Raw genomic sequence first — 14,254 nt, 5'->3', positions numbered from 1 at the left:
AAATAAAAGGTGGTGACAAATATTTCACCATGTAGGAGGGAGACAGAAAATCTGGCTGAATGGTGCCACAACAACCACCTCTCGCTCAATGTCAGCAAGACCAAGGAGCTGATTATTGACATCAGGAGTAGGAAACTGAAGGTCTATGAGCCAGTCCTCGTCAGGGGAATCAGAGTTGGAGAGGGTCAGCAACTTTAAATTCCTCTGTGGTATCACTCCAGAGGATCTGACCTGAGTCCAGCATGCAAGAGCCATTAGAAAGAAAGTGCTTCTACTTTCTTAGAAGTCTGCGAAGATGCAGCATGTCATCTAAAACTTTGACAAACTTCTATAGATGAGCGGTGGCAAGTATGTTGACTGGTTGTATTATGATCTGGTATGGAAACTCCAATGCCCAAAAACACCTATACATTAGGGACAATTTATAGTGGCCCTAATCTACCAACAGCAAGGCTTTGAAATGTGGGGGCATAGAGAGCATCAGAGGTCAGAACTGAACCTGGATCACAGGAGCTGTGAGCCAATAGCTTTGCTGGCTGCACCACTGCCCTTAACTGGTGTGTCCTAAATACTAATGAAGGACTACTTCACACTGTACAGCTAAATTAGTCATCCAAATTGTGACTGCAAGCAGTTTACTCTGATAATTTATACAGTCACAGATGGGGATTTAGTCTCATCCTACAAGTTAGCAACTTCTACTCAGGGATTTTTTTTGACCTGCATGAACCCTTCCTCAACCATCAGATGTAGTCTATCAGCTGAATGAAGGATACAATAGTGACTTTCAACCAGTTATACATGGCATTAGCTTTTGAGTTGCTGCTGCTGTTGTTGATATTGCCCCACATCATCTATGGCCCCAGGCAGAAATTGCTCTGTAAATATAAATTCAACATTTAATGTAGCGTAAAGACATTTCAGAGGAATATATTAAATGTTTATGTACTAGTACCCCAAAGTGCAATTTTAAAGCCATTTCTGTTTAGTGGATCAAAAAATACAACAGTGATAAAAAAGTTTCGCAGCTACGTTATGTGGATGTTAAAATAGTTTACTAACAATATTTGACACATATGGCCAATATATTGCTATTGCAATACTAAGAGAAATACATAATCATGGCATCTGAAATCTCAATTAAACATATTGATAGGAGAGGAAGGATAAAAACGGTACTGAGTTTTGTGATCTTCAGTAGTAAAGTAGCAGAAGAGTATTGGTGGACAAGGGGCCAAGCATAGGAGGGTGAAAAGGATGTGGTTTCAGTTAATATTTCCGAGTTTCTAGCCTGTTTAAGAAGAGTGAACGACAAGAAGCCAATTGACAGAGGGGGCACCAAAATCCTTATCTCAGCTCAATTATCAGGGAAGTAAAAAAAAAGGTGCGTTAAATGAAAATTGGAGATAATAATGCAAATAATAAAGCAAAAAAAAAATCAGTGATAGTCATAGAAAAATACAACACAGAAACAGGCCCTTCGGCCCATCTAGTCCGTGTCAAACCATTTCAACTGCCTACTTCCATCGACCTGTACCCAGACTGTAGCCCTCCATACCCCTACCATCCATGTAACGATCCAAACTTCTCTGAAATGTTGGAATCAAGCCAGCGTGCACCACTTGTAGTGCCAGCTCGTTGCAGTGCGGGACACAAGAAGCTTCCCCTTATGTTCCCCTTAAATTTTTCACCTTTCACCCTTAACCCCTGACCTCTAATTATTGTCTAACCTACCTCAGTGGAAAAAGTCTGCCTGCATTTGCCCTATCTAAACTTCTCATAATTTTGTATACTTCGATCAAATCTCCCTTCAATCTTCTACGTTCCAAGGAATAAAGTCCTAACTTATTTAATCTTTCTTGTAACTCAGGTCCTCCAGTACTGGCAGCATCCTTGATGGTTTGACTTCTCCATGAGATTGTCTGTTGAACTTCCTGCATTACAGCACAGTATTTCCATGGTGTCACTAATGTGATGAAAGAGGAAGATTGCAGTTGTATTACAACATGGTTTGTAATACTGATTCTGACCACCAGCAACACTTTCACCCTCGTTATCATTTTATACTCCATCTGTAAGTGTAGCACAATTATATGCATTAGCACTGTTTGAAAGCCCAGTCTCTCAACTCCTTTACTGAAAAAAATCAGCAATGTTATATCTTCTAATGCTAGTCGTTGACTTGGAATTTTAATTTTATTTCTCCCTCCACATATGCTGTCTAACAGGCTGAGTATTCCCTGAGTTTTCTGATTTTATGTCAGGTTTCTAGCATCTACAATTTTTTTTGGCTTTCAACATGTTTATACCACCTTCACAGATTATTTCATGTAGCAAAACACACCAAGATGCCTCACAGGAGTTTTACATCAAACAGCAAGGAGATACAGTATTCGGGTCTTTGACCAAGAATTTGGGTGCAGTGATCAATGAAAAGGGGAAGTAGAGAGGAGGAGTTCCTGGTCATGGGACCTCAGCACCTTAAGATCTAGTTGTCAAAAATGCAGCAACTAAAATGGAGGTTTGATGAAGAAATACACTAGCTCAGACTTAACAGCAAAAGATCTGGGAGTGTTTTAGAAGTCGCCACGATTACAAAGTTTGGGAAAAGTAAAGCAATGAAAGGAGTTGAAAGCAAAGGGGAGAATTTCAAAACCGAGGCACGGCTAAACCCGGAGCCTGCATAGGTTGCTGGGTGAACAGAACAAGGGAACAGCACTTTGTATAAGTTACAACAAAGGACCACAATTCATAGAGGTCAAATAAGTGAAGCTGACTGGCGCAAAATTGCAATAATCAAATCTTAAGATAAGAAGGATTGACAAAGGTTTTATCATTAGATAAGCTGAGACTGGAGCAGAATTGGAAAACATTATGAAGGCATTTGGAATTGACTACTCTGTTCTCTTCCATTTAGAGCTTAAAGTACAAGTGCAATACATGGAACTACCTCATTATTTGGTCCCATTATTCTCTTTCTTCTTCTTGGAACAGAAGTGGCCTTATAGACTCTTCAAATGCTATCAAAATGAAAATCATATTTACTTCTCTTTTAAACTTAAATCTCAACTGCAAGAGACATTCACACTGCAGAGCAAGAGAAAAAAAAAATCAACAATTTAGCCTGTGTGCAGTTGAGCCCCAAATAGAACTAGGTTCCTGGTCTATAATCCTGTTGCAGAATGATAACTTACTTTGAGGGTGTTAACTCTGTCAGTATAGCCTTTTAAGGGTCTCAAGTGAAATGATGTCTGGCTTTTTTCCATGTAGTCTATAACGGATTTGATTTGACAAGTGTCTGAAGAGCTGAAGCCCAATACTACCTAGTGCAAAGGAGATAAGTGGTTTCTTAAGGCAATGCTGGGCCACCAAATAATCCCGCAGATAAAAAGAAATGCATCATTCATTATTCCCAACTCTCATCTTAAGAAAACACAAATCCCTCACAGTTGCTAAATATTTTTCATACTCACAAGATTCATTTTTACATACACATATTCTAACAGCTTTTAATAAACAAAACAGTGCAACGTCAAACACATTTGACAAGTTATCCTAAATACTCGGGAGAAAGCACATAAAGGATATTTCTGCAGTGCTAGCACAAATCCAAAAACGCTTTCAATTATTTTCCATTTTTTTATTTTGTCCTTTTTCCTCCAACACCCAATCTAAACACTAGCTGCAAAATATACATATTAAACTAATTGACAATTAATTAGTTATAGATTACACTAATTCATTTTTTTTGCTTCACCATTCTTGCCTGGCTATCACAGAAGCATGAGCTTCTCTGATATGAATCAGAATCATCCCATAATTCCACATCAGTGTTACTTTTGCAGTCATGCACTTCAGAACATTCACTGAACTGAGCAAGGCCAGTGATTTGAAAGGCATCACAGAGGCTGATTTATCTCATCAGCCCCAACTTTTAGACTACTTTGAAGAGTTTCTGACAAGTGCTCGGTATCAACATCTTTGGTATTTTCTAGCACTGCCGTTCCCATTTCCATTTCTGTTCCTGAAATTCCATTCTCTTTCAACAAATACTTGAGACATTTGTCCAGCTTCTTAATAAAAAGGTCCACATCTTGTTTTTTCATTCCAATAGCTGATGCAGCATTCAAATAAGGGCACGGGTAGCAACTACTGTGAGACATAAATCCTTGAAAAGAATAGCCATTTATATCTTGTTTAGAGCCAACTGGAACAACTCTGGAAGGAAGAGGACAGGAATCAATGTGGTATTAGTTCGTGTTGAATTTATGCAGATATTCAATAAGACACTATTAAATTCAACCTTTGAATAATATTTCAAAAGACAAAGAAAGACACTAAAATATTTTTAAAATCCCTCCTCACTAATAGCAAAATGATGAAATGGCTGGGTGTGGCTGCTTTTTTTTAAAATGATAAGTCTTGGTGGATGCACCTTACATACCCTATTCAGACAATCATGATCCTGAAGGCAATCAATAACTGCATTAAGGGTGCCAGTTACTGAGCAGCTCACCTGGCTCCAGATACCAGTCTGGTGAAAAGCATAGATCCAAGCTGAGTGACAGCCTTGTCATTCTTCTCACTGAATCTCTTTAAGGACATTGCTGAAATGTGCAAAAAGAAAGGAACTGTAAGGTGACAGAACAGTGAGAGCTTCATAAAAACTGTTCCCAGACAATTAATAGAAAATATAACAACTTAAAAAATTGTGTTGTTACTGCTTTGTGTAGTTCTGCTGAATGTCGAGGACATGCTATGTTGGCCCCAGAATGTGTGGCGACACTTGTGGGCTGCCCCCAGCACATCTTTAAGATGTTTTGGTTGTTAATGCAAACGATGCATTTCACTGTATGTTCCATTGTACGTGTGATCAATAAGTAAATCTGAATAAACATTGAGAACAAGAAGCTGCAATTACATAATCTTTAGGAATCTCTGTACCGATGAAAATATCAGAGCATTACAATAGATGTAAAATTCTTAGCACGGAACACTGTAAATGTCAGACTTGGCTGTAAAAAGCACAGGCAAGGCCTCAATGGTACACCAAGTCATATTATAGCTTAGAACATTTCTGCCCTCCCCTCCCAAAACATGTGTACATAATTTTTCCTAGGAAACATTGCAAACTATGATGGGTTTTGAAGGTAATATTTTAAAATTTAAAATATTAATTATATTTCAGCTTTTTCTTTCCTGGCTTTTTATGCATGAAATTTTAGTAATATGATGGGATGCTTAGCCAGCTTAACAACACCATACTCTGATTTAATTTAGCAGGCATTTAACAGCAACCACTGACAGGCAAAGGAAAACCAAGGAATGGAGATAACTAGATCTTTGTGGGCAGCGTTCTTCAATGTCAGCAGTGAGCATAATCACTTCAATTTTGACGGCAAAATCCAAGTCCGAATCTATCAAACTGTCACTCGTGGTCTTTGGAAGACACTAAATGGAATTGAGCAACTTTCTCCAGATAATGGGCAAAATGCAATTATACACGATTAAGTGAGTCACCCCTTGGAACTCGCACATATTGCCTGGCAGCCTTCGATAAAACACAGTTGAGGCCACCAGGAATCTGTTTGTTAAAATGAATGAAATCCTAAAGCAAAGGATTCTCAAACAAAAAAAAAACTATATCAATGAAAGAATTAGAAATCTTTGGTCTGGGCAGTGTCAACGCAATGAGATTTCCTTTAGTGGCCACATAGTTTGTGGAGCTGCTGCCTCACAAAGTCAGAGGCCCAGGTTCAATTTCTGACCTTGAGTGTTATCTACGTGGAGTTTGCAGAGTCTCCTTGTGACCCCATGGGTTCCTCCCATATATCAGACATGCAGGTTGGTAGGTTAGATGACCAATGTAAATTGCCAGTAGGGTATAGGTGAGTTGGAATCTGGGGAGTTGATAGAATGTAGTGAGAACAGGATTAATACAGGAGTAGTGTAAATGGGCTGTTGATAGTCAGTGCATGCTCAGTGTTCAAAGGATCTGACTGTGCTGAATTTCTTTATGAATCTATGATTTCTACCTAAAAATATAATTGATAGAGATAGAGATTGGCTTAAAAAAGCAACCACATATTTTCAACTGACATTCAGGGCCCATGTGTTGCAATATAAAAGACGACCTGGAAATGGGAGTGCTTGATGTGAGGTTGTAAAATATCTGTTACACATCTTGTACCAGCCTTGATACCCTGGTTACAATTTATAGTTGGAAATATGCAGAACTTGAGTGTCCCAAATGTACTAGGCCTTGAAAGCTGCCTAAATATCAATTTAAAAAGTGACCTGCCAAATACACACTAGCACAGCACAACTCCAATCCTCTGAAGTTCATCTACAGCATTTTTTTTTTTAAAGTACTCAGTTCATCAAAGTTTAATCTATTTTGTTTCAATATCCTTAAAAATGACAAAAGATATTAGGAAGTAAATATGATGTAAATCACTAGTGGGACCTTCCCAAAAAACTTCATGGAAACTTGTTGGGTATGGATTGGTCTCCCAGCCATTTTAAGTCCCATCAATGACTTCCTACATTACCATCTCCGAGGAGACATTATCCTTGTAACATGTAGATGATGGGAGTTTTAAAATATATTTTGTGAGTTTCTTAATTTTAATTTATAATTGTCTTCAGTCCGCATGAAAAGAAAACAATCAGAAATAACTTCAACCACAAATGGTTTATGCAAAGGGTATTTTTTATATTATATGCCACCCATTTGGCAGTGCTTTAAGTTGTTTTGACAGTGCACTAAGATGAGGTTTGCAGTACAGCTGCAGCTCTACTGGAATCGGTTTGAGATCTGTCAGATGTGACACAACTTTGAGAAGGTAGTCTCACACCAGCTGTGCTCAACTGCAAGCAGAGAGAAGTCTTTCTTGTAAGAACCTTTATTTTAGAGCCCTTAATCGTAAAATTTGGACTCACCTGGCAGTTTATTACATTTAAAGCCTTTTATTTAATTAGTAAAGTACAGTGATTGCTTTTGAAGGAAAATGTCATTAAAACCAACTTTTCACTAACGTTAAATATAACTGTCTGTTTCCCCCTAGCTGTGTGTGACTTGAAGCTAACCATGTCATTTGCTGCTGTTAGTTTGTACTTCTCATAATTTAGGCAAACTCCAAGTACACCAGTTAAGAAAAACAAATGCCACTCAGTATTCAACTGGGTTAATCAAATTAGCATTAAATTAATCTGAGAAAACTAATCATTCTTAAATTATAAATACAAAAGCTATGTACTGTAATACCATGCTACAATGAATGTTTATATGGCAATTAAACTGGTATCTTTATGTCATAAAATTATAATTACTTTCTGATAACATTTACACAATCTAAAGCAAAATCAGCAGAGATGGAGCTTTTACTTTATTACTGCTGTGTTTAGAAAAAATTAAATTAAATCACTTCTGAGATGCGAGTACTTGAATTGATAAAAATCAATTAACGGTGAACAGCTGCAAAGCATCTCAAGTGCCACTATTGTAAGGAGAAACAGCAGCATCACCCACTTCACTGACAATACTCCTGGCAGCAGATTGAGATACAAGGATATTCTGCAAGCAGAGGTAGGATGCACTTCTATAGCAAAACTGAAGAAGCTATAAGCGCATCACAGTTGTGAAATAGATCATAATCATAACTTCCCCTGCTAATTCTGATTTCATGGAATGTTTGTTGATGTGTAAGAGGCAATCAAAACGCACTTTTGCAGTTGCCAATTTGCTGTCCAAAATTGTTCCAAGTTCAAATGGTGAGTCTCAGCAAGGTCGGGTCATCTTGCATAATAATGCCTTCAAGTAGACGGGCCAGAACGAGCTCTACCCATTAAAATTGTGACAGTCAGTTTGGCCATACATCATATCAAATCTGCTAATATGTCTAACATTCAGCAACATTTTATATTAGAATAAATTTAAGACATTTTAATAATACCATAAATGTAAAATAAGAATAATATTAAACTAGTTGACTTAAATACGAAACCATAAATTAACCATTTCTCATCCTCTTTTGCAGTCGTTTGTCTCTAAACAGATGTCCAGATGATTAGAAAACTGTTCTCTCCAGATCTGACTTGCTGCAGGTTCAATAGGCAGAATCTCAGCTCAACTGCTAGCAGTAAATTCATGCTCATTTACCAAGACATCATGAAGAGTCCTACTTCAGAATGCTGTTTGGGAAACCCCAGCACAGAGTAGCCACCAAGTTCAGGATTTTAGAATCTGCATGGGAGTTACAAACTTCCTTACATTTATGAGGCTGAACACAAGCAAAACTGCTGGAATATTCCACAAAAATGATCAAATAGAAGGCATATGCTAATGAGAAAAGAAATGCCACCAATCTTGATGCAAAGCTTTGAAAGCAGAAAACTGGAGCTAAATACTCTTTTCAAATAAGGAGCAAGATTTAACTGAAAAAAAAATCTTGGGGCTAGAAAGTGCTTAACTATTTCCGAGAGCTCTAAAACAATTCTATGTGTTCCATAAAGCCATTTGTGAAAGTTACAAAAAACAGATCTATAACAAGAAGTTAACTGGAAAGCATCATCATGCTTTTCATTGTAATACTGCTCTGAATCTGAAATGAGTTTCAGCACAGCATTCTCCAATGACGTGTTGCAAGTTGCAGATGTCAACACATATCCCATAGGAGTAATGTTGCAGACACTCTGAAAGTGGCACACCACAATAAAACAGCAACACTCTTCCAGTTACAGGGGAGTATTGCTACAGAATGAATGGATGCATGGATGTTCCTGGGAAAGCTTGAGGGATGGTCTGGAGGGACCTACACAGAATGGTATAGATGTTTATCTGCAAGAAAGATTTTTTTTAATGTAGGTGGCCCATGGTGACCCTCCAGGAAAGCAGTGATCCCAGTATGGAAAAAGGTTGCCTGTATCTCTTACTCTGCGCTTAGAGGAAGACGGCAAAGCTAGCAAACACTTAGCACACTCCCTCATCTTCTGGGGCTGGATAAGAAGTATATGAAGTTTTCTTGCCCTGACTAAGGAATCTGGATGCTCTCTCCCTCCACATGCTGCAGCAGTGAGCAGAGAACAGATGTGGCAGATATCAACAGCTGCTGCCTGGAATGATGCCAAGGCCAGAAAGCTGAATAACTGTGAGCCTGACCTTTGTGAGCAAAGCTGTCAAAATATCCGGGAGGACAAACACTGCAGTCTAAGGGTTGCCACTTTAAATTGCACTGTTTCAGATGAAAGGGCTTGATAGAAACCATATGCTCAGTGTGTAAATAAGAACTTCAAGGCCAGTGAAGTTGAAGATCTCATGATAGGTGAGTTTTGTACCCACCACTACTGTCGCCTTCATTTGGAGCATAAAATAAGCAACAACAAATAAGAACCTCAGGAGCCAAATTTTCTCAATGGGCACTAAAGCATTCGGAAATCTGTGCATATTACACAATGCTAACCAAATTTCTATTTGCAAAGTTTTTTTTGGAACTGTATGGAAGAATTTCCAGATCCTGCTTTCACTTTCACATGGAAATAGCCAGAAATGTGTTCAAGAAACTGATTTTACTCCTGCTATCAATTAGCAGCACCCTTCAGCTCCTGTCACCAGATCAATGTATTTTCAGAAATCATCTTCCCATATCCTGAACCTTCAACACACGATCCTACATCTTCATACTGTACAACCCAGCTAAAGGAGGTGCTGATGGATATATTCAACATCTCTCTGAAACAGTCCATTGTCCCCTCAGTTTTCAAGGCGGCCACATCACTCCAATGCCAAAGGAGGTAACAGTAACCTACCTAAATGATTATTGTCTTGTGTCATTAACATTAACCATTATGAAATGCTTTGAGTGGCTGGTCATGGAGTGGCTGGTCATGTAGCCTTTCTCTCGGCTACATTGGACTTTTTCCAGTTCACTTATCGCTCAAATCGATCCACTGACGATGCAATGCCCACTGCTCTCCACTCTATCCTGACCCACCTTGATAATGGGGTCTCATATGCCAGGCTGCTGCTTATAGACTTCAGTTTAGCATTTAACACCATCATACCAAGAAACTGGTGGGGAAACTGACCTCGCTAGGTCTCAATGACTCCCTTTGTTATTGGATCCTGGACTTCTTAACAGAAAGGCCACAGTCAGTCCTTGCGGACAGCAACGACTCTAGACTCATTGCGCAGAGTACTGGAGCTCCCCAGGGCGATGTGCTCAGCCCGCTGCCATTCACACTGTTGACGCATGACTGTATCGCAGGATTCAGCTCAAATATGCAGACAACACAAGTGGTTGGCCTCATCGACAACAATGATGAGTCAGAGTACTGACAGGAAGTCAGGTGGCAGGTGGACTAGTGTGAGAACAACAACCCAAGTCTGAATGTGGAGGAAACCAAGGGAATTATTGTGGACTTTAGGAAGGTGCGAATGAACCATCCCCCTCTGCGCATTCATGGCTCCTCCACAGAGAGAGTTAAGTGCACCAAGTTCCTGGGAGTTCAGATTACAGATACTTCACTTCGTCCTTTAACACTAGCTCCTTGAATAAGAAGGCACAACAGCACCTCCACTTCCTGAGGTAAGTGGGCAAGCGAGGCTGCCCCCATCCTCCACGTCTTAACTGAATTCTACAGGAGCACCATTGAGAGCATCCTGACAAGCTGATTCTTCATCTAGTATAGGAGCAGCAGACTGTTGGACCGGAAGTCCCTTGAAAGGACTGTGAGAATGGCGAAGAGGATGATAGGGATCTCCCTACCATCCATTGGAGATACTTATCACCATTAGTGCATAAATATTTCACAGCAATTAAGAGTTCGGGCAATACACAGAACAATTATCTGAATTATCCAACAGGATTGTTAGCTTTCAACTCTAGTGCAGGAATCCAAATGAATAAGTAGACTAAGATCAACAGCAAAGCATACTCTGAAGCACGCTTTAAGTTCATTATGTGCATTTTTCATTATCATTAACAGAAATTCATATTCTTGGAGGTAATTGTGAAATCAATTCATCACAGGTACCATTAAATTTTTGTATTGCTGTATAACGTCAGAAATTAGGGCATCAATAGCTATAACTTACTAAGTAATGTAGGAAAACAAGGTGGAATAGAACTCATAGGAAACCATAACCTTCTTCAAAATATTCATGCACTGTAACAATAGATTACGTTACAAATAAACTGTATGAAGACATTCACCATTGTGTTACAGTGACCTCTTGTGCCAGTAACAAGAAATGATTGAAAGATTCTGATCAAAAGGTCACTGATAGGAAGAAATGTACAAAAGCAGCCCAAACGGATGACTGTTTCATGGCATCTCTAGTTTTCATTTCTGATTTCCAATATCTGCAGTACTTTATTTTTTATCCTCTCTACACCTCCCCCCACTACAGTTTGTAATGGATAACTACAGACTGAAAATGATTCAAACTTGAATGATGCATCATAATAGTCTAAACATTGGGATGTCTCACTACTTCTGTATAACTAGCTTGGATTTCCATTCTGGCTATCCCTTAGGTAAGAGCTGTTTTTATATATGTTAATTTGAATTGAAATGATGAATAAGTGTTTCCTGAGTTAATATCCTGCAGTTGCTTAATCTGAAGAGCTGAATAAATTGGATTTATATTGCATGGAAATAGAATTGTTTATAGTACAGAATTCAAGGCAAGTTAGAAACAATAATTTCTCATTTTAAATAGGTATAGGAGAAAAATAAGATATACCCAGAGATACAGTATTATTTGAGGTCTCCAGAAGTCTTTCACCATGAGCTTCAGCCAACTTCTTTAGTTCACTGGAAAGATAAGTGAACATTTCCTGCAAAAACACAAATTCATACATTAGTCTAGAAAATAAATAACTGTAATAGTTTATAATGGCTTTAACTTCTATTAAGTAATATCATAGAACACTACAGAACAGTACAGGCCCTTTGGCCCATGATGCTGTGTCAACCTCTTAACATACTCTAAGATCAGTCTAACCCTTTCCTCCCACATAGCCTCCATTTTTCTATCACCAATATGCCCCAAATATATCTGCCTCTACCACCACCCCTAGCAAGCTGTTCCACACACCCACCACTCTGTGTAAAAAAACAACTTACCTCTGACATCCCCCCCCCCCCCACCCACCCTACACTTCCTCCAATCACCTTAAAATTAGTCATTTCCACCCTGGGAAAAGAAGTCTTTGATTATCCATTCTATCTATGTCTTCTATCATGTCATACACCTCAACCAAGTTACCTCTCATCCTCCTTCACTCCAAAGAGAAAAGCCCTAGCTTGCTCAAGCTAACCTCATAAGTCATGCTCTCTAATCCAGACAGCATCCTGGTAAATATCCTCTGCAACTTCTCTAAATCTTCCACATCCTTTCAATAAGGCAACCTGAACTGAACACAATATTCCAAGTGTGGTCAAACCAGGGTTTTATAAAGCTGCAACATTGCTTCGTAGCTCTTGAACTCAACCAATCCCTCGACTAATGAAGGCCAACATACCATATGCCTTAACCACCCTATCAATTTGTGTGGCAGCTTTGTGGGATCTATGGACATGGGTCCCAAGACTCTGGATCTCCAATAAAACCTGGCAACTTTTTTTATTTTGTATTAACCTAACTGTTCCCAAACAGTGACCACTCCTTTGACTCCACAGAAGCTGCCTGATGTGCTGAATTCCTCCAGCAATTTATTTATTGCTCCATATTCCAACATCTACAGTGTCTGTGTTAGCAAACTGGTTTTCTTTTAATAGATCTAACATATTAAGACCATAAAAGATAGGAGCAGAATTAGTGCATTTGGCCCAACGAATCTGCTCCACAATTCCATCATAGCTGATTTATTATCTCACTCAAACCCCTTCTCTTGCCTTCTCCCCATAACCTCTGATGCCCTTATTAATTAAGAACCTATCAGCCTCTGCTTTAGATATATCCATTGACTTGGCCTCCACACTCGTCTGAGGCAATGAATTCCACAGATTCACCATTCTCTGGCTAAAGAAATTCTTCCTCATCTCTGTTCTAAAGGGACATCCTATTCTGAGGCTGTGTTCCCTGGTCCTAGACTCCCCTCTCCACACGCACTCAATCTAGGCCTTTCACTATTTGATAGGTTTCAATGAGATCCCCCCTCCCCATTCTTCTAAGCTCCAGCTAGTACAGGAGCAGAGTCATTATACATTAACCAGTGCTCTTCATACATTAATCCAATCTGTCAATACGATTATTGTCATTCCTCCATCACTCTTAAGAAAATATACATGTACAAAAACAATTAGGTAACTATTTACAAATAGATAATCACAGTTCAAATATCATGAAGCCTGGAAATGTGACCAAAAATACCGAAAGCTACATTTTCTGCAATGGTAAAGCAGTGAAAGAACAAAAAGGAATTAGCTATGTTTACAACCAAATACAAACTGAAATGCATACCTGGCAACAATATTAGTAAGCTCACTGTGCACCATGAAAAGAAATCTTACAAAATTGGATTGTAAACCATATATATTGATTGTTATGAGGTGCACACTCTATTTGTTGCAATATAATAGACTTAGAAGTTGTTTTTCTAACTCAAGGTAGCTATATATATCAAAATACATCAATAGAATGAACTTACACCAGTCCTTTGATGTTCTGTACGCTTTGGTTTACTGAAACTTTTAATTTTATGCCAAGGTAGCACTTTGATAAATCTTAATTTGTAGCCTATAAATTAAGGGACCATGCACTGTCTTAAGAGTTTATTTTGTTTAAATACATTTTAATTTCATTTTCTTTTGGCTTCCCATCACCGTCAGGTGAGGCAACTGCAACATATCATGATTTCATGGGAAGGACCATTTACACATCATTACTCTATTCATAGACGTATATTACTTTTATAAACCTCCCCACTTTACAAATCGTATTCCTCCATTATATTTACATCAATGGCATTTCTTGAAAAGCAATTTCAAACACCAAGATATCCTGGGTATCATAGCCCAAACCCTCCAAAATAATTATCATAAATCTTCAAGTACATAATAGATGGCTCCACTCTATACATTCAAAAATGATTATGTTTATTTTATTTGGATACTAAAGATAATTTCCAACACTGGAAAGTTTACTGACTGCATTGAGAATATGGGCATTTTAACAAAGATCAGTCATATGCTCTGATCATGTGGGAGAAATACCTAATCCTTGAATGTGTCATCATCTCAAGGTACA

The 14,254-nt window shown here is 38.5% G+C and overlaps 1 protein-coding gene across 5 annotated transcripts in view; it reads right to left on the bottom strand.

Annotated features, from left to right (window-relative positions):
• Positions 1 to 945: 945 nt before the first annotated feature.
• Positions 946 to 14,254, bottom strand: part of sepsecs (Sep (O-phosphoserine) tRNA:Sec (selenocysteine) tRNA synthase) — a 95,027-nt gene continuing 81,718 nt past the window's right edge. For 4 of the 5 annotated variants that reach the window (XM_063043351.1, XM_063043352.1, XM_063043354.1 and 1 more), the window contains exons 10-12: positions 11,747 to 11,840; positions 4,517 to 4,607; positions 946 to 4,218 (exon numbers count right to left, since the gene is read on the bottom strand). In XM_063043351.1, coding sequence (XP_062899421.1) covers positions 3,900 to 4,218; positions 4,517 to 4,607; positions 11,747 to 11,840 — 504 coding nt within the window. In that variant the 3' untranslated portion in view covers positions 946 to 3,899. Of the gene's footprint in view, positions 4,219 to 4,516; positions 4,608 to 7,726; positions 7,841 to 11,746; positions 11,841 to 14,254 lie in introns of those variants that run through there. The other variant, XM_063043355.1, reaches the window with a different exon arrangement.

Source organism: Mobula hypostoma, chromosome 3 (genome assembly GCF_963921235.1).
Source record: "Mobula hypostoma chromosome 3, sMobHyp1.1, whole genome shotgun sequence".
In the NCBI taxonomy this organism is placed as follows: domain Eukaryota; kingdom Metazoa; phylum Chordata; class Chondrichthyes; order Myliobatiformes; family Myliobatidae; genus Mobula; species Mobula hypostoma.
This window is presented reverse-complemented; position numbering and strand designations above follow the sequence as displayed.